At 42.3% G+C, this 19,393-nt stretch overlaps 1 protein-coding gene across 3 annotated transcripts in view; it reads left to right on the forward strand.

Moving 5' to 3' along the window:
- Window positions 1–19,393, forward strand: part of sipa1l3 (signal-induced proliferation-associated 1 like 3) — a 91,056-nt gene that overhangs the window by 52,759 nt on the left and 18,904 nt on the right. For all 3 annotated transcript variants that reach the window (XR_191006.6, XM_076873244.1, XM_004543597.6), the window contains 4 exons: window positions 773–855; window positions 10,468–11,144; window positions 13,375–14,356; window positions 17,080–17,210. Coding sequence is in view for 2 of the 3 variants with exons in the window: in XM_076873244.1 (XP_076729359.1) it covers window positions 10,683–11,144; window positions 13,375–14,356; window positions 17,080–17,210 (1,575 nt within the window). In the remaining variant the exon portion in view is untranslated. The remainder of the gene's footprint in view (window positions 1–772; window positions 856–10,467; window positions 11,145–13,374; window positions 14,357–17,079; window positions 17,211–19,393) is intronic.

Raw genomic sequence — 19,393 nt, forward strand, 5'->3', positions numbered from 1 at the left:
AGCCAAAATTAATCATTAAAACACTAAAATAAGTGGAGACTTGACCCCTCTTCCTTTTGACAAAGCCGAGCAGTAAGTGCCTTCAAGATTGAAAGTACAAACTTAACTAAATAGAAAAAAGAAACTGTTCCATGGGACGCATATGTCCAATAAAAGCAAATATTTCATTAGCATGAAAATATAGCTGATATATTGTCTTAGTCTTCTTTTTTTCCTCACTCCTCCGTGTTGTATCCCTGATGCAGGGCTCTGTACTTGGGAACATTTTTCCATTTAGCTGTATAAATCTGATTTTATATGTGTGGAAAAAAATCACAAACTGCGCTGTGCTTTTCTGCAAAACAATCATCCAACATAATTTCCCCTCCTCTATCCAAGAAGTCAATTACAAACATGGGTTCATTAAACAATGGTTTCACTTTAAGTAATAATTTTTTATTGTACCATAACGACTGATTGTGGAGTCTGCCAGCTTGTTTACAATACAGATAGACCGTCTTGAGCCTCTTTGTTCGTACTCCTCACAAACAATAGACGAAGTCTGTGTGAATGCTCTGATGAGCGTGGAACTGATTACAGCTACACATACACACATTATCAGTACCACACACAGATTATATGACATGCAAAAAGCTGAAAACACCGTGCCACATTTTATTCCACAAGTTAGGCTCACCTGTTTGGCATTATAAAAGAAACTTTACAATTATGTAACACCGAACAGAAGTTGGTATCATTTTTTTAATAAGATGTTTGTGCCTTGTCTGTACAGAGTGAAAAACCGGGCCGCCTCTGCCTGCACAGTGACGTCAGACATCACCACAAGCTTCGCCTGCACAGCTGAGGGCAAAAAAGGTAAAATTAGCATGAATGGTGATGGGTATCTGCATGGGTAATTAATTCTTTATAATGTTGATTCTTGAGCTAAACATTCATGAGCCATCTGAAACCGTTTACTGTCAATGGATGTTTGTGTCGGTTGTATAGCCATTGTTGAGTTTGAACATAGTTCTTGGGTATAAGCAAAGTGAGATTTAAAGACTCGATCAGAGGTTAATTGTCTTGATAACCTCAATATTTTTCTGCAGTGGAGGTGGGAGCTGTTGGCTCTGCACTGCTCTCTAGGAGATAAAGCACTTCCTCATCTGCATTTTGTACTGATAATGGAAAGCAGGTCACTTGACATGTACTCTGCTTGCATAAAGGAGGGCTACACATGCAGCCACTGTCAGAAAACACTCTGAAGTGTCCCATAGCCGTCTCTCTGGTTTCTGTAACAGCTGCTTTGCTCTGTTTCACTCTGGTTGTTGTCATGAATGTGTGAATCTGATTTATAGCTCTTTTGTTTTGTTAGCTTCAGGAAGCATTTTGATTTGTCGCTGAGCTGTCTGCATTCACCCACAAAGCCTTTTCTAACATAAATTCAATTTTGTTACTGCTCAGGCTAATTTTTTCTTAAAATATATAGTTGAGTCTTGACATGTACTTTTCATCGTGCTGCAATTTACACATATATCAGATCTTCTTACACAGCATAAGACAACATTAAATAGTTAGAAAAGTGCAGTGGATTCATCAGGGAGAAATATTATTAGTGACATTTTGATGGAAAGAAACGTAAATAAGTTAGGATGTGTGTGTGTGTGCTGAGTGTGCCCGCAACTATTTGCCTGCACTCGGTTCTGTGTTGCACATGAAACCGCCTCATAATTGTTCTTACAGGAGACAGACATTCTCACGATCTCTAATGGACGCTGTAGCTATCCTGTTAATATCTGTGAATGTGTTACTTCACTGTGAATAAATCTGATATAATCTTATCTTCAGTGCGGTTAAGAATCTGGATTTTTCACACATTTAGTTAAATAAATTAAATGAATCTAACATTTCCCAGAAAAGTGATAAGTGCCAGGGCTACAGCTAAGTCTTTATTCTTGATTAATCAGTTAATCTTCAAGTGCGCAACCTAAGGCGAACAGAAAATGTTTTAGAGCCCAAACTGACTAAATCAAATGACGTGTCTTTTGAGAAATGTTGATTACGCGGCAGATTTTTTGCATGAAACTACATGTAGAAGCAGAGACTATGGTACAGTGTGCTTGTATCTTTCAGTACAGCTGTTAAGTCAGCTGCTTTTGCTAAGAAAGGCTGTCATGGTTCCACTTGGCATCTGAGGTTCATGACCCTTTTCCTGCAGGGACTTTTCCTGAAATGCCCTTTAACAGTTCACTGAATCATCATCATCATCATCATCATCATCATCATCATCATCATCATCATCATCAGTGTCATCATCAGCTCCTGGCAAGTTGACTACTGAGAGAAAGGGGAACTAACATGTTCTGTGTGGAAATGAGCGGTGCTGTTTCATAGAAATTTTTCTGCGGCAGTGGCAATTGAAACATCAAGTGATGCAATATGTGAATACTTTCATAATCATCTTGACCTCCCTTCTGTGATTTTTGCACAATCCCTTCAGCTTTCTGTTCAGCTGCGTTTTCTCACCACTACCACAGATAAACCAGTGAACGATGAATCGCGGTGTGGGCTGCAATTTGTGATCTTCCAACTGGATGCAAATCATTAGACTCATTACATCAGTGCCTGTGTGTGTGCGCGCGTGCTAAATGAATCTAGCTCTTTTCACCCCAACCCCCGGTCTTTCTGCTTCTCTTCCTCCTCGGCCTCACGAGCTGCTTTAGTGTCCTGGGACAGCAGCCTGACGGACAGACAGGCAGATGGAAGTGACGTTGGCGACATCAGCGGGATTCAGCAAAAGCAAAGTAGATGGAAATCAATGGCGACAATGACAGTGGGGTCAGGAGAGGTTGGGGGAGGAAAGTGAGTGGAGAGGAAAGAGCTGCAGCTTAGTAAAGTTCAGTGTAAGATAGAGATGTCTCCTACAAATAACTCAAACGGACCTATGAGCCCAACACAGACCGGAGTCAGAGGTATTCATTGTGTGCTTCCTCCCAGCCTGGTGTGCTGCAATGCTAGTGTTGTTTAAAGTGTTTCCTTGAAAGTATTGTTGTTGTTTAGTGTTTCCTGGTTCACATTAAGAATGTGATTTCTCTGTAAAGAATAGGTCTAATTTGGAATAGGTCATGGGGTGCAGTCTGTTGGGATAATATCAGAACAACAAGGCTGGATTTACATTTATTTCTTAGAGGATGTTTCCTGTTGTAGGAAAATGTGGATCTTTAACAGCTGGTTTTTGACAGTGCTGCCTTGTCAGAAGCAGAGCCTCCATTTGCCACGTATGCCAACATCAAATTTGGTTATCAAATCTGTTGTTGTGGAGGGAAAGAAGGTTGCCTCTTCAGTCTCAACAGGGAGTTGCAGGCAGACACCTGCAGACATCCTGTAGCCTCCTCCTGACTCCTCCACTGCAGAGCGCCGTCCGGTCCACTGAACACACACTGAACACACACTCACTCCCTTTTAATGGCACCAACCTTTCTGAAATCCACTGAGGATTTCTTTTTATTGAAGAGTTTACTATTGGCTTGTTATTTTTGACCAAAGCCACCTTTAAAGTGGATGTATTACGTCTATATCCAGCTCCATTTTTATTCTTGGACTCTGTAAGAGTTGCTTTGCATGACAAAATTAATGCCTGTTTATCTTATAGTGCAGCCCCTCAATTCATCCTCTGACTGCCCTTTAGGCCATGCTTCTTCTTCGTGTTCACAGCAAACACCCTAGAATTTTTTGTCGGTCATTAATTATTAAAGAAAAAAGATCATAGTTGAATTTTTAATGAAGTAAAGGTCAGTAAATTCGGGTCAGCATCAACACACTTTTGTTTTCCCTACATCAAAAAATTCATTCAGTTTAGTTTCACTTCATACTTTTTCAAACAAGAAAACCAACATGCTCAACTCTAAATAATCCATTTAATGGGAGCTCAGTAGGGCTGCACGATTAATCGTTAGAAAATCGCAATCTCAATTCATACTTATGTGCGATCTCATTTCCAAATGACAACGATTTTTTTTAAAAAGAGAGAGAAAAAGACGACGACGATTGTACCGCATTTTGATCCGGGACGTAATCTGCATGAAAACAAGCGCTCACTCTTCCTGCTCAACAAATGACAAGGGCGGAGCCTTATACCACGTGGTACAGAAGCTGGCTGCTAAAATTGGCAGGGAAAAAACAACGGAGAGCACGTCAGGGATGACGAGAAAGTGACAGGAGAAAATCCGTCCCGGTCAATAACATCAATAACGGGAACCTTATACAGCGCTTCCCTATACCCGTCGAACTCCCGCAGGCACAAAGAAATTACGGAGGCTATCACTTATCACCTGACCAAAGATATGGCTCCCATCAACACTGAGCAAAACGAGGGATTTAGGAAAATGATCAACACCCTAGACAAACGCTACACAGTGCTGTCCCGCAACTATTTTTCTATTGTTGCACTACCTGCTCAATGCACGCAGCGTAGAGCAACGGTGGAGACGGAATTACAAGCAGTACAACATTTTGCGGCAACGACAAAATGTGAGACATTTGTTGTTTTTATGTTTATTTATTGTTTTTATGTTCAGTCTCAACTGTTACGAAGTTGATGTGCAGTTAATAAGTGCAATAAATATTTATACTGGAAAAGAGAATCGTGAGAGAATCGTGATCTCAATTCTAAGCAAAAAAATCCAGATTCTCATTTTATGCAAAATCGTGCAGCCCTAGTGCTCAGCCATGTAAGTGTCAGCTTATGAATGAGAACTTCAGCTCTCATACTTACACATATAAAGTATTTGCTATTACAAGGCAATAAGAAGAAACTGACAAGGCTTTCCTCTGTGTTTCCAATAGTCATGTAAAACACCACCAGGACCTAACCTCTAATAGGCAAAGGTGGCAACAATCAACAATACATCAATGTGCAACTCCACCCACATGTACAGATCATCGAAATGTGTACAAAACAACACACACCATTAACACTGTCTGAAACACATTCACAGACAAAAAACCCCAGACGACGACAGTTCCTCATTTAGTCAGCCAGGATACAAAGTTTGTAAATGATATATAAATACGTGACAGAGAGCTTACGTTCTCTGTCACCACCTCTTTTCAATGACTCACTCGCTTCAGGCTGAACACACTCAAAAGTTATAAGTTGATAAATGATGCTGTAGTAAAGAAGACAGTGTGCAGAAATCTCCTCAATCTCTCTTAATATGTACGAGTTACTGATGAGTGTTTCCTCTTGTCCATATGTGACTGCACCTTATTTTCTTATCTGAAAGCAGGTTATGTGATAGTGAAGGACCAGTAATTAACAAAGATGTTTGTATCATGTTTTTGTGCTTGATTTTAGGGCTGTCAAACTGTCTCAGATCAGCTGTAGATGTTTTGTTTAACTTCTATATCATATCAGGTTAATAATGACTAACCTGGGGTCAGTCGAGACCTGGCATCTTCTTGCCTGACCTGTTCTCTTGCAGTCGTGGTGGCATGAATGCCAGATGTTGTACTCTGCTCCTGTCCGCCAGTCATACATTTCACCATCTGTTTGTCAAACCACCCCATGATGTAGCTCACACTCTAGTGTTGTTTGCACTGTTTGTAAGTGTTGTAGATGTTTTATATCCAGAGAGTTTGTTTTTGTCTTTTGGCGAGTTATCTCCTGTTATTATATCATCAGAAGCCCCTTCGTCTTTGTTCTTGTTGCCAGCATACATCTGGTTCATCCCTCCTTATCGGTCACATTTCACTCTGATCTCAGGTCTGCCTGCATTGCTTTGACATACCAGTGAGCAGCACCTCCTCCTCCAGAGTGATTGCACTCATTCCGCTGGAAGCTGCACTCTTCTGCGAGCTCTGTCATTACTACCATCTAAGCAGTGTAATTACCAGCCTCGATGTGTGTTTGCGGTTCGCGATTCAAGCCTGCATCATGCTGGGCAAGCAGGAGTGGGTGAGCAGAGCGCGCGCGAGAGAGCGTGAATGGGAGAGCCAGAACAGGGGAGGTACATCCCTGAGCTAACTAATTACTGTATGTGAGTAATTAAAAAGCATTAAATGTCTGCTATTTATCTTCTGAAGTCTGTGCCAGAGACTGTGCTGGATGTTTCTGCCCTCCTCTCACTGAAGAGGAGGGAGATTAAGTCTTTTCTTTTTTTTTTCCTCCCATGTGTGTCTCCTTTTTTGCCTGTTTGTTTGCAGTCAATGATCAATTTATGTTGATTTGCTTTAAAAATACTCTCTTACTTTAAATACAACTGGTTCTCAAGATTCCCACCATCAGGTATACAATATATTAGCTCCTTACTGCTAATTACTTTGTGATGGGGAGGTTTCTTCCTCACACAGCAACAGCATTTGTTTTGTCTCAGTACCATTTACTTAAGAAAAACTTGGACTTTGACTTGAGAATTTGACGTCCTGAGAGTTTGCATTTAAGAAAATTAACGACATTACCATCAGCCTCAGCTCTACTTTTGCTTACAGCTCATCGGCAGCTGTTAGTACTCTCGCAGATTTACAGTATTTAAACATCAAACATGCTAACCAACAGCATGTTAGTAGCACATGTGTGACCAAGTATTGCCACACAGTGCCTGTAGCATGGCTGTAGATCACATATGCACTGCATTACCTCACGGAGGGGCACCTCAAAGGCTGAAGTCCTTACTGCAGCAGCCTGGGTTTGACTCTGCTCCAGACCTTGAACTAACTACACGTCTCTCTACTTTTCTGTTTGTCCACATTATCCTATCTGCCAAAGGCCTAAAATACCAGTAACTAAATTAATAAAGTACACCTTACCTATACAATAAACACCAATAAACCAGGAAAACGCACCAATAAACACAGAGCACCAAGAGCTTCTATAGGATTGGATGTTATTTGGCATCCACATTAGAAAGAACGCAGGTTTAAGTCACTATGCTGTTGGCTTCACTCACTCTGGGAGCTCCTGTTAATGAGAATACAGCTGATCTGAACCATCTCCTTGTAAATGTGAGAAAGGACAACTTCAGAAAAAGTCCCGACCTGATTCACCCGGTGTTTTCCGGAGTTTATGTGTGAGAACAGCTTTAATCAGATGTGTTTCTCACTAAGGAGCTGTGTTCTGGCAAAGGTCACTGATAAAGAAGACCACACTCTCTACATTGCTTCTCTCATCAGGCACCTCAGACATATAATGAAGCCATTCTACCGCTCCGGCAGCTGGGGCGGATAATCTGCGATTGGGCCTCAGTGGATCACAGGACAGCCCTCTGAAAGAGGAAGGACTCTGTCAGAAAGCATGATCAGAGCAGGCGTCTTTGGGCCGGAAGTGACTGTGGTTCCGTAAAAACAAAGACATGATACATCCGCGCGGCTGTATGACGATAGGGAGATTCTGTTTGCAAGGAATGAGTTTTGTTGATGTTGCCCATGTGCGTGTGTTGTGTATGAGTAATGCGGTCTTAATGCCAAAAAGGACTTGAGCTAGCTCTCATAAAAGCCATTGTGTATCATAAAAGACACTGGGACCACTGTGAGCTACCTTTACACAATGGAAAGCTCAACGTTATGCAAATTGGACTTTGTAAAGCGATAGCCAACCCAGGAGTCGACATTTGTAGAGTTCACAAAGACGCGTGTAGCTGGAGAGAGCACATTTTCTGCTCGTTCTCACTGGAAATAGTTAAATGTTTAACTCCTGTCTTTCTGGAGCTTCCCTTGCAGCTTTGTGCGCAACAGTGTAGTGTGTCACTGCTTAAATTTTAATGCTGGACGTAATTACGCAGCGGTTCGTTGTGTTTGAGCGTGTGTTCCTGCTGTTGTTTGAATCATATTACATTTTTTAAAGCGCTTGTCTTACGAGTAAAATTGTACTGCTCCTCTCTGATTAACTATGACCATGAGTTTGGCAACTGGTGAAAGTGAGGTGAAAGCACCATATGATGACACGTACGGTTGAATGTGATGCAAGAAACAGGTGACAGATGAGTGGCATATATGATGGAAGTGGGGACATGAAACCCTAGGATTTTATGAAAGTTAAGTATAACAGCAGAGTAATATGGAACTCCAAAGAAGTACAAAAAATTAAATGGTGAGCAGTGGAACTTTATGGGCATATTTTATAAAGGTATATATGCAGATGATGAGCTTATTCACTGTGTGGAGCCTTATATAGATAAGAGCTTTAACCTCACAATGGAGAACTAAATGGAGACTGAGATTAGACAGAAACCTGAGAATGATAAAGGAAAGAGAGAAATTCTAGTGGTCTGTCTGCAGCATAGAGAATTAAGCACATTTACATTTCAGACATTAAGCTGAATATCATATTAATAACAAGTAACCCCCCACTGAGACTGCATTTTATCACATTTTCACACTTGCCAAATTCCCTGTTGGTATCTGCAGCTCTTAAAACATTTTCCATAACCCGTGGTTTCTGTTTCATCCAAAATAGCTGTTAAATATGTGCATTCTTTGTCCAGGTAAGCAGTAGTTTGGCTACAAAATGCTCTGATAGCTGCAGGTTATCAGAAAAAACACCTAAAAAAAAACAAAGAAAGTGGGATTGTCTTGACAGCACAAGGATAATATGTCTGCCAGTGTCGATGCAGGCCGGTTTTCTGGTTTTCATGGCTCTGACAGTACATGCTGCAGAGAAGATAGAAGTCAGACAGAACAACGTCTTATAGTGAGATGAGACTGAAACTGTCCACTGCAGCCACTGTCTTCATGCTGAACTCTGCTGTCACTCCCTTTCTTTGCAACCAATCAGTATTCTACCCAGGGCAAAGTTTTGTTTGTAGCCTCTGCATTGGTTGAATTCCCACAATCCCTCTCACAGCATAGCGAGAGCTGGTCAAATGAGCACAAACAACACCATAAATCCACATCAGTCTCTTCAATACTTATATGCTATGCTGTAGTTACTTAAATGTAAGTAAATGTTCTTCAAAGCACTAAAGTGAACCTTTTAACTGTTCGTCACCTGCAGTGAAAGTTTATCAGGTTTCTGTTTAGAAAGAAAGCTCCAAAGCAAGTCATTTGACTATTGCCCTCCTGGTTCCAGGGCAATAGTCAAATGACTATGGGTTTGGTTTAATTCTCAGTAAAATTTCCAAGTCGGTTTTCAGTTAAATGTGAGGTTTTAAATGATTTTGAAGATTATGACATTCTGATTTCATTAACTTTTTACGCAGCGTCCCAACATTTTTCACCGCAGAGCTGTACTGCCAAGATCCCTTACTGGGTCTCTCTTTACATTTGCATATGGACCACCATGCCAGCACATTATCATTTCTTGCTGTCACGCAGTCGAGTCATAACCACATCATGAAAAAAAGAAAATAAATAAATAAATTCCCTGCCGGTCACCCTAAAGTACCAACGAAATCAAAACCAAAAACACACAACCATGACTTCAGTCTGTTGTCTGCACTCACAATGACCCAAGATCAGAATAGTCCAGTCTTCAGGTTGATCGAGTAAGCTGGACGTGACCGTATTCCTGTACCTGTTTGCTGAACGTGTAACCATAAAACCTCAGAAGAGAGAAAACAGAAGTCTTTATAAAGCTAGTTCATTTTTAAGACTTGGTGCTGTGTGAGTGTTATGTTAAAACATACTGTTGTGGTTCACCAAGCAGTGCTCCAGTCTCCTCCACCCACTTTCTTGACTTTTGATATCTACTTTAGCCAAAAGGGTGAGGTTTGGTAAAGTGTTCTTTTGCTTTCTCTTTCTCTCTCTCTCTCTCCTAAAAACTATGAACCACACAAAGTTGTTTGTTTAGTGTCGCGCTGTGGAAAGAGTAGAAACAGAGTAACTTCTTTGTGACTGTCACAGCCGTGAGCCCACATAACAGCGAACACAAATATAGGACGCTTTTGTTTTTTTGGTATATAAAAAAATTGGGGGGTTTCATTTACTCATGCTTAAAATACAAAACAATCATCAAATGGCCCAGAATAAGAAAAGAATGCATAGATTTTTGTGTTTATGTGTGCAGTCGCCCCCTCCCTCAAAGATCATTTTTGAGCCCTGCTGTAATCTATGCAGTGGGAAAATGCTTCAGTGTATTTAAACTGTCTGTGCACTCTCCCTGTTTGGATTTGTATTACTTTCTTGTCTGATAAAATTAGCTAGTGTTTCTGAGGTTTTAATCTGCAGCAGAGCGGCTGCAGCCTTCGTGTCCTGTGGGTGTGCGGCTTTCTGTGTGTGCGCGCCATATGTGATAATAATATCCCTTGTCAGCCTCCTGAAGATTAGCCTGGATGGGAGAAATCCTCTGTCATATCCCCTCACCTTATTTTCTCTCTCACTCTGGTTTATCAGTCCTACGTTGTTTTACAGTTTAGAGACTCTGAGTTTTGACTCTGTGGAAAAAATATGGGTCACACAGGCTTTATGATTTAAAAATCAGTGTATTTTAAGGCACATTTGTCTTTGTCTTAATATTTTTCCTGATTGTATGCCTGTTGTTGTTTCTCCTCTCAGATCTGCATCAGACATCATCCAAGAAAGAAGCACAAGAAGAAGAGGAGGAGGACGGCCTGGTTCCAGATTGGATGGACCAGTGAAGTCTTTCCCACCCTCCCTGTTAAAAGCAATGTTTTTGGGAGCTGGAGGTCGTAACAGCACCTTCCCCAGCACCCCTCCCAATATGGGATGCCAGCCCCCTGCCCCCCTGCCCTGAGCTCTCCTGGGGTGTCATGAATAGTTACAGAGACAGAGGGGTAACTTGCACCTCCTCAGACCTTCTCGATGGAGGCGGAGGAGGGTTGCCCCAGCACACTCCATTTCGTCACACCCCTAATGGGCACCCGGCGCTAGGTCCCTCTGACCCGGTCATCCAACCACGCATCTCTGTGCCCAAAATGGGTGTCCGTGCACGGATCGCAGAATGGCCTCCACGCCGTGCTCAGTCCCGGGAGTCGCTGCTCGAGAATGGGCAGATTGGCGGCAATCACTACGGCGATGACGGTTCAGTTTTATCAGTTTTGTCTGACTTCAGGCTGGTGCGGGGAGGAGTCGCCAGGTTGCCCCGGCGGAGGTCCAAGGATGTAGGAGAGTTTGGCGGTGAGAGAAGTTCTCCTTTCAGCCTGAGAGTGTTCCCACCTTTGAGAAAGCGCTCCAACAGTGAAGTGACGCTGAGCGAACAAGATGAAAATGAGGTGAGTGTGAAATCTCCCTCTAGTGCCTCTTTTACACGTGTAGGTCCTAACTGGATTAATTGTTTTCCTTTTAGCAGTAGTCCAGATTGAGTTAAATGACTCAAACAAACCAACTTTACAATGCATGACTTCACAATGACTGACATCCACAAACACCAGTGACTGAATGCAGGTGATACAGCTCTGCAATCTGCTCTGTGGACATATTTACACCGTCCAAGAAAACTTTAAAAACTTAAAATGTTGTTACTGCGTGTTTAGTCTAAACTCCTTTCTGTTATCACAGATGCTGTGGCACATGTCTGCGGTTACAGATGATCTTCCATTAACATTTAAACAAATAGTTTATCAAGCTTTGACAGGCGGATTTAATGGTATTAACTTTTCAAGCTATGCTGAAATCACATATCTGCGGTTTTAAAATTCTGTCCTGCTTTACTTTAATGTGATTAATGAAGTGAAGTTTTACATTTTCATGTCACTTGCTCTGTGAATTCATGATGTTGTTGTTGTGCAGGTTTATTTATTTTCAGCTGTAGTTAGTATGGGTTGACATGCTAACCTAATGAGATTGTTGCAGATGTTTTTGGCTGTTCCCTTACCTCCAGGCCACCTGCAGAAGAAATCAGACATCTGATAAAGACATCTTAAGAATATGTCTGTGTAGGTTCTGGCAGGTTGCCAGGATTTAAGTAAACTGACAGAAACTAAAAAGCGAACCACACGTTAGAGTGAGGTCTTTAAATTACTCTCTGTCAGTCCAAAATGTACTACGGTCTGCCCCAGGGCAGCTGTGGCTACAACCGTAGCTTGCCTCCACCAGTGTGTGAATGCGAGAGTGAATGAATAGTGGCATTGTAAAGTGCTTTGGGTGCCTTGAAAAGCGCTATATAAATCCAATCCATTATTATTATTATTATTACGGATTCACTTGGCTTTTTAACAATGTATACCAAACTGTTAATTGTAACTTAATTATAAAATCCGCAGTATAAGAAATCTAGACATTGTTCAGCCTTTATTCTTGTTTCATTGAAGCACTGATATTTCTTTTTTATAGATTTTTTATTTTTTTTATTTGAGGAGCTCTCTGTGTGACTGGTTTGATTGACAGCTTTCAGATTTGTCTAAAATCTGCTCCTAGATCGATAAAAGGCTGATGTTCTAACCACTGAGCTGTTATCACACATAGGGCTGCCACAAACGATTATTTTGATAGTCGACTAGTCACCGATTATTTTTGCGATTAGTCGACTAATCAGATCCATTGGACGTAAAACGTACAGCTTATTGCACCAGCAGCATCTGCTCTTATATAACTATCATTAGCTTACAGCTTTAAGTGTTTAAGGTATGTGCTAACTAAAAATAAAGAAAAGATGATAGTTTATTAAATTTTAATGAAATTTGCAGATTGTTTCGGTGAAGTTTAATAAACTCCTTGCTATCTAAAATATAACAGGACACCGGAGTATATTCTCCAGCGTCTCACACTTCTGATAATCAGCTGTCTGCTTGACGTTTATTCAGCTGTGTAAAAACTATAACTTTAATCTCAGACAAACTGATTTACTCAGGAACAAATAAAATACTAAAAAAGCCAAACAATAACATTTTTAAGTTATCTAAGTGACTCATATATCATGTTTAACCTGACTAGCGAAAGACGGCGGTGGGTTTGAAAACGATTTGCCGGGAGTCCGGTGTTCTCACAGCTCTAGTGACCTTGCCCCCGGCTAGCTATCGAGCTAGTGGGTAACAGACGTCTCCGAAAACGTCAGAGCGCTTTTGAAAATATGTGGTGTCTTGATAAACTGAGCAGATATTTGAGGTTTCCACAGCTACATTCTCGCCTAAAAATATGTTAAACGTGTATTTTGTGACCCAGAAAGAATAATAAGAGTAACATTAAAACTAACTAGCTGCCGCCATTGTTGGAAACTGAGCAGGGCCGCGCTATGAATTCTGGGACACAGCTTCTTCTTCGGGGTTTAACGGCAGCTGGCATCGTTGTACATGCAGTGCTGCCATCTTCTGTTTCAGTCCGTTATTACACTCTTAAATCCTGCTACTCATTCCTGCATCTTTTGGGATCTTACAAAGCTTCAAACGACGCGTCGACTATTAAATTAGTCGTCGACGATTTTGATAGTCGACGTAATCGTGACTAGTCGACTAATCGTGGCAGCCCTAATCACACATTGAAATTGTCTCCTCTTCTTGCATAAAGGTGGAGGCTCGAGGAGATGGCGGATTGGGGAACCGGTTCAGGGAATACGGTAGCACCTCCTCCATCGACATCCAAGGCATCCCTGACCAGAGCTTCTTTGACATGATCAGCCAGTTCCGCCAGGAGAGGCCTGACCAGCGCAGCTCTGCACCCATACAAATCGGCGAGCTGCTGCGTGCTCCAGACTCGCCACCTGGACCTCTCCCCTCAGCGCCCTCACCTGGTCCCACAGGTGTGGAAGACAGAGAGACAGGAAGGAAAGACGGCACTGAGAGAGTGAGAAAGAAAAGTGGAGGGACAGAGTCGTCGCTGGGCACCTCCTCTTTGTTTCGGAAACTTCGGAGCTCCAATAGAGGGGAGCTGGATGGAGGGAAAGGAGAAACTGTTGAGGACAGGGGAACACGAGCTGCCATCAATTCCTCCTTTAAATCGTGGGTGTGTCCAAAAAGCTTTGTCCACTTTGACGCTCAGAGCATCCAGTTTGACCTCCACGAGGCAGCGGCTCAGCGTGGCTTTGTCACGCAGAGGAGAAACACGGCCACGGGAGCATCAGCAGCCTCAGTGTCTCTGTCAGTCTCCAGATCCTCAGCGAGTGTAAACGACCCCATTTACTCCAGCATCGAGGATCTGACTCTGAGCCTCGACCAGGGCTCCACCACACCCTCACTGGGTGTGGACCCTCTAGATGGCGCTGGAGCCCAGAGCTCCAGTCCACTTCTCCTCTCCTGCCCACACTTCCTCAATGAAACCGGAGGCCACGGAGAGCGCAACATCAGCTTCCTCAGCTCGTCATTAGAACGAGGAGGAGATGGAGGAGGAGGGGACGGGGGGAGGGGATGGCTGAGGAAGAGTAACGCCAGCGTGTCAGTGGTGGAGGTGGCCACTGAAGAGCAGGCTACAAGACTGGAAAGACTGAAACTGTACAGCATAGAGCATGTAGACCTGGGCGCTAGGTACTACAGAGACTACTTCCATGGAAAAGGTAGCACTGAGTCATACACAGTTAACACACTCACTCTGCTGCAGAGCCATCACTTCCACTGTCAATGCTATAAATACTCTTTGATCTAACTGCCAGCTGTGTTCATGTCATAATCACCAGAAGTTTTCATTTCCAAGAGTCTCTTGAGTTAATAAGAAAAGGGTAGGGCTCAGTTTCTGACACATTTAGCATGGTACGCTTACCTCCGGCAAACACAGCGATGAAAATTGACTTACAAAGAACATGAAACAAGAACAAGATGCGACATGTTAGGATGTTCTATCTTTGATGAGTTTCTAGTAACCGAGACAACAGAAATCACTTCTCACTCATGAGAGCCATTAATCTGATTGAAAGACACAACAGTTATACTTCATAAACATTCAGTCTCAGTAATGAAATTGTATAAATTATCTTTATGTTTTAAAATCTAAGTACCCTGAAAGTGAGCACTATAAAACTAGATGCTAGATGCTAACAGATTTTTTTTAAACCGTGGAACAGATTTACAGACATACGTTTTCCACATTGAAACCCAATGTTTTTCATTCTTGTTTTTGATTACTGCTTATATGTGTCCAGATGTAGTTTCTGAAACAAGAAACACTTGCTCTGCTTTTTCTTTCTCTTTTCTAAGTGACTAATAAGTCTTTAAAAGTAGTCAAATTTCTTCATCTTGTCGGATGATGTCCGCCCACTGGTGTTAATCACTACTGAGAGCTCAACAATACTGACGTAATGATCTTCCTTTATAATCCAATTTGTGCCTCTTGCTGTCATCCGTTGGAGTTAGATTGTGACGATGTTGTTTGTCCATTCAGAGTTTCTCACATCTCATCCTGCAGCTCTTTATATCCAGCTGGGCCCCAGCGCTGAGCTGGCCAACCTCCCACAGTTTTTCTTACACGTGTACCTGTCTGTTCTGCTGGCAAACTCTGACCTGATGATACGCCACCTCCCTTTCTGCAGGTCGGGAGGAGCACTTAACAACAGTTGTTTTAGATCTGTTGTTAAAGGTCAAATGTCACACCAATTTTCAGAGGAGGCGGTTTGTGTGAGCTTGTCATTGGGCATTTCTTGTCAGCATCACCTCTTCTGACACTGTTGATGAAACTTCCCTCTGGCGTGCATCATCTGGCTGAAGCCTAATTAGTGACAGATGCTGTTAGCCGCACGTGTGTGTGTGTGTGTGAGCGAGAGAGAGAGACAGAGGCAGGCCTGCAGCCACACAGATAAAGGTTATCATTCCAAAAATATGTTCATCTGCTGACTTGTTTCCAGCTTAGCTGTCCCCCAAAACGCTGCAGAGATTGTGTGCGTGTGCACGTCAGAAAGCCTCATCAAAAAGCTGACATTTGCACCACAGGACGTGGCGTAGAAGCTGATCAGGCCTGAGTCTCCTAACGTGCCCATCATCCCCGTTCACTCCAGCGGTGGGATGGAGGAGGAGTACTTGTCAAACTGGATTCCTCCTCACAGTTCTGGAGAATTTGTGTTTCTTTCCATAATGCCTGCAGCACTGGCATTAGCATGGCTCAGCTTATGAGCTTTAGAGGAATATCGGCAAGATGCTAGTATAGTGTGGCGATAACTCTGTCTCGGCCCCTTTAATAGATGAACGTGTTGTGCCGACAATGCTAATTGACTGCTGTGGACATTACATTTTATTCACTTCCTTGAGTTACAAGGCTGAGGACATATTTCTCCTTTTAATGGTCTCATTCTAAAGGTCATGCTGCCTCATCTGTCAGGCCTGCTAAGTACACATGAATTACACAACATCCAGACAGTCTCTGTAAGTCAAGTTCTTTCCCATTCATCTCATTTCTTATGTATCAGTTCAGTGCTTGTGAACTTTTTCATCCTGTGAAGTGGGACATGACAGAATAATTTGAGAGCCAGTGTGTTATATGTGCTGCTTACTCTCCTTCTCAGTCATGTTGTGAACCTCAACACATTTCTGTAGCCACTTCTGCTGCTTTGTGCTCATTATACATGTAGTCATGTTGATATTACTGATTTAAATCATTGTGAGGTATGTTGCCTAGATAATTTCTCTCTGTGCAGCTACTGTAATTAAAACGTGTTATTTATTTTTAAATAGGGAAGCAGCATGGTGGGTCTGTAGACTGTGCTGTGCCTCATATTAGCGTTTGGAGTTTGTTCTCACTGTGTGTGCGTGGGTTTTCTCTCAGAGTTTCGGTTTCTTCTGCCATCATGCAGGTTAAAGATCACTATCTGCACCCAGGAGCCTCTCATAAAAGAGATTGTTGATCTCTAGAGTTTGCCTTCGAGGTAAAATAATTAAAAATAAATTAATGCGTACAGTTCATAGAGTCCTTTCTTAAACAGGATTACCTTAAACAGGATTTTAATAAATTCATCAGTTTTCCAGGGCAAACAAAAAGGTGGTTGTTATCTGATTTTATGGCTCCAAAAACACTCCAAAACATAAAGCTGGTCAGTTTACTCTCATTCAAGGATTAAGCAGTTAGAGAGAATCTGGAAACGATGTGGAAGTAGATGAAGATTACATTTCCGATGCTCGACTCATCACTGATAGCATTTTTTTGGCTGCTGCTTCTTCTTTTATTATTGGAAAACTCATCTGATCGCCTGTCTGCTGGCACACTGAGGTGTAGACACAACACAGGCACATGTTCAGACACAGAACTTTCTCTGCTTCTCAGACTTTAACCTTGGTTGTCTCTGACCTCCTCCAGAGCTCTCAAACTACTTCGGGACAGACGATAAGCTGGGCCCTGTGGCCTTGAGCATCCGCAGAGAGAAACTGGAAGACACCAAAGACCTGAAAGACCAGTACCAGTACCGACTCATCGTCAGGACGAGCGAGGTATGCGTGTGTGTGTTTATGTGTTTATATGCTGATCACGGGGGTTTCCAGTCAGAGTCTGTTAATTACTCAACTGCTTTCAGTTTCTCCAGGCCTACCTGTGACACGTGCCCTCATTATAACCTTCCCTCTGTCCCCTCGCCCCTCTGCTCATCCCTCTTCTGCTCTCTGTCAGTGGAAAATTCCACCTGCTCAGTCCAAGCACATTAAAGCCAAACCAAACACGGGCTGCTCCCACAGCCAGCTACTTCTCCTCTTTGATGGATCAGACACTCATGATGTGGTAAATGATGGGCTGATTATTGTAGAGAATTAGTTTTCAGATTCTCTGCATCCATTCTTGGTTTTTTTCAGAGGTTTTACTTCCACAGTTTCCAAGACACAATTTTGGAAAGACATCTTTGTTCAGAGACACAACTGATGATTATTTTCCTACTAATTAATGTAAATTGTCCATCTCAGTTTACCGAAGTCAAGTAGAATGACTCTTGTAGTTTGACTAACAGTCCAAAACTGAAAGACATTAAGTTTACTGTAACTGAAATAGTTGGAGACTATCTCGATGCGGGGCTACCAATTCTAAATTATCTGAAGGTGTGAATGGTTCTTTCTCTGTGTTAGCCCTGCAGCGTGTCCAGGGTGTATCCTGCCTCTCATCCTATGACAGGTGGGATAAGCTGTTGGAAAATGGATGAAAATTCTGGAAATTAATAGTTAGTGCTAGTGTTCACACCACTTAGACCTCACTTTCTGCTCAGCTCAGTCTTATGGGGGTTTTTTTTATTTTTATTTTGTGCATGGTTGGCATTTAAAATGATAACACAGCACAGTTTGTGTCAGAGGTCTTGTGAAGTAATTGGCTTAATCTCAATCAATATATTTTACCGGTTTAGCATCATAAAGACCGCTCGAACAACAAGCTCGCCTCTCCTCATTGTGTTAATGCAGTCTTAGCCTGAGTGTGTCCTTCTTTGTGGCTGTGCTGTGTTGTTTTTAGCAGGATTACATGGCTGCCTGGCCTCATCACTGTAGCTCTGGTATAACAATGGAGCCTCTCCACCATCTAAGTACACAGAGCTAAGCTAACAGACACAGTCCAGGCCCACTGTTCCCACACAGAGAAAAAAGGAGATTGATTGCGGACTTTATTCTCTCCCACTCAAGCCACAGCCGCTCTCAAATATCCATCCCCCTAAGCCTGTCATTTAATTCTGTGCTGACACAGCAAGGTGGGGAGACTTCCTCTTTCTCCTCTGTCACACATTCAAACAGCCCCCCCCCTCTGATATTTCTGCTCAGCACGTCGCAGTCACTCGTTCGGCCTTGCTCACAGGCTGACGAGTTGAAACGATATCTGCGTAACTTCAGCCGTGGGTCGGTCGGGCTTCATTTCCTTGCGGCAGACCCGAGTCGCTGAGGTTCAGCTGTCTCTCCGGCCTCTGCCAGCTCCAGAGACCGCCATACATTTTTAATCAGTCTGCAAGTGAGAAGCAGCAGCCCACTCCTCCCAGAGGTTATTATAGTCTAACTGTTTTGAAGCAGGTCAGTTCCCCCTGATCAGGAAGCAGCACAATACTGAGCAGAATCTTGATTCACAACACCGCTGAACTTAAAGCCTCCATGCAGACGCCTGTCACTGCGTGCGTGTTTGACAAACAGGAAGATGCTTCAGGGCAGCAGGGCGCCATTAATGTGATCTGATGGACCGACCTGCTTCAGACTCCCATACTGTGAATCATCCAAACCCCTTTTTCTCAAAAGTGTAGTACAGCGACCTCTGACCTCTCTCAGTAGAGTTCAACATCAACATTATTGTTACTTTTTTACGGCAATGCTGCTTTATTATTTCATAAATACCCAACCCACAAAGCCAATATGTCTGATACACTAAAGTTCAATTCACTTCAGAAGTTTTATGTCAACAAAGAAAAAAAGGAACAAGAAATAAATCCAAAAAATAAGAATTTAAAAACTAAGACTGTTCTTATTATTACTTAATCTAAATATTTTTTTTATTTATGTTTAAGGTGTACAACATAAATGTCCAACCAAAAATCTAAAACTTGAGCCCTTAAAGGAAAAACACTAAACAGCAGAAAGCCTTAAACTTTAAGACCATGCAAAAAGAAATTTACTGCTTAACTATTTAAATTTATCGATGGGTTAAAAAAATCAAAACAACA

Source organism: Maylandia zebra, linkage group LG14, assembly GCF_041146795.1.
Source record: "Maylandia zebra isolate NMK-2024a linkage group LG14, Mzebra_GT3a, whole genome shotgun sequence".
NCBI lineage: Eukaryota > Metazoa > Chordata > Actinopteri > Cichliformes > Cichlidae > Maylandia > Maylandia zebra.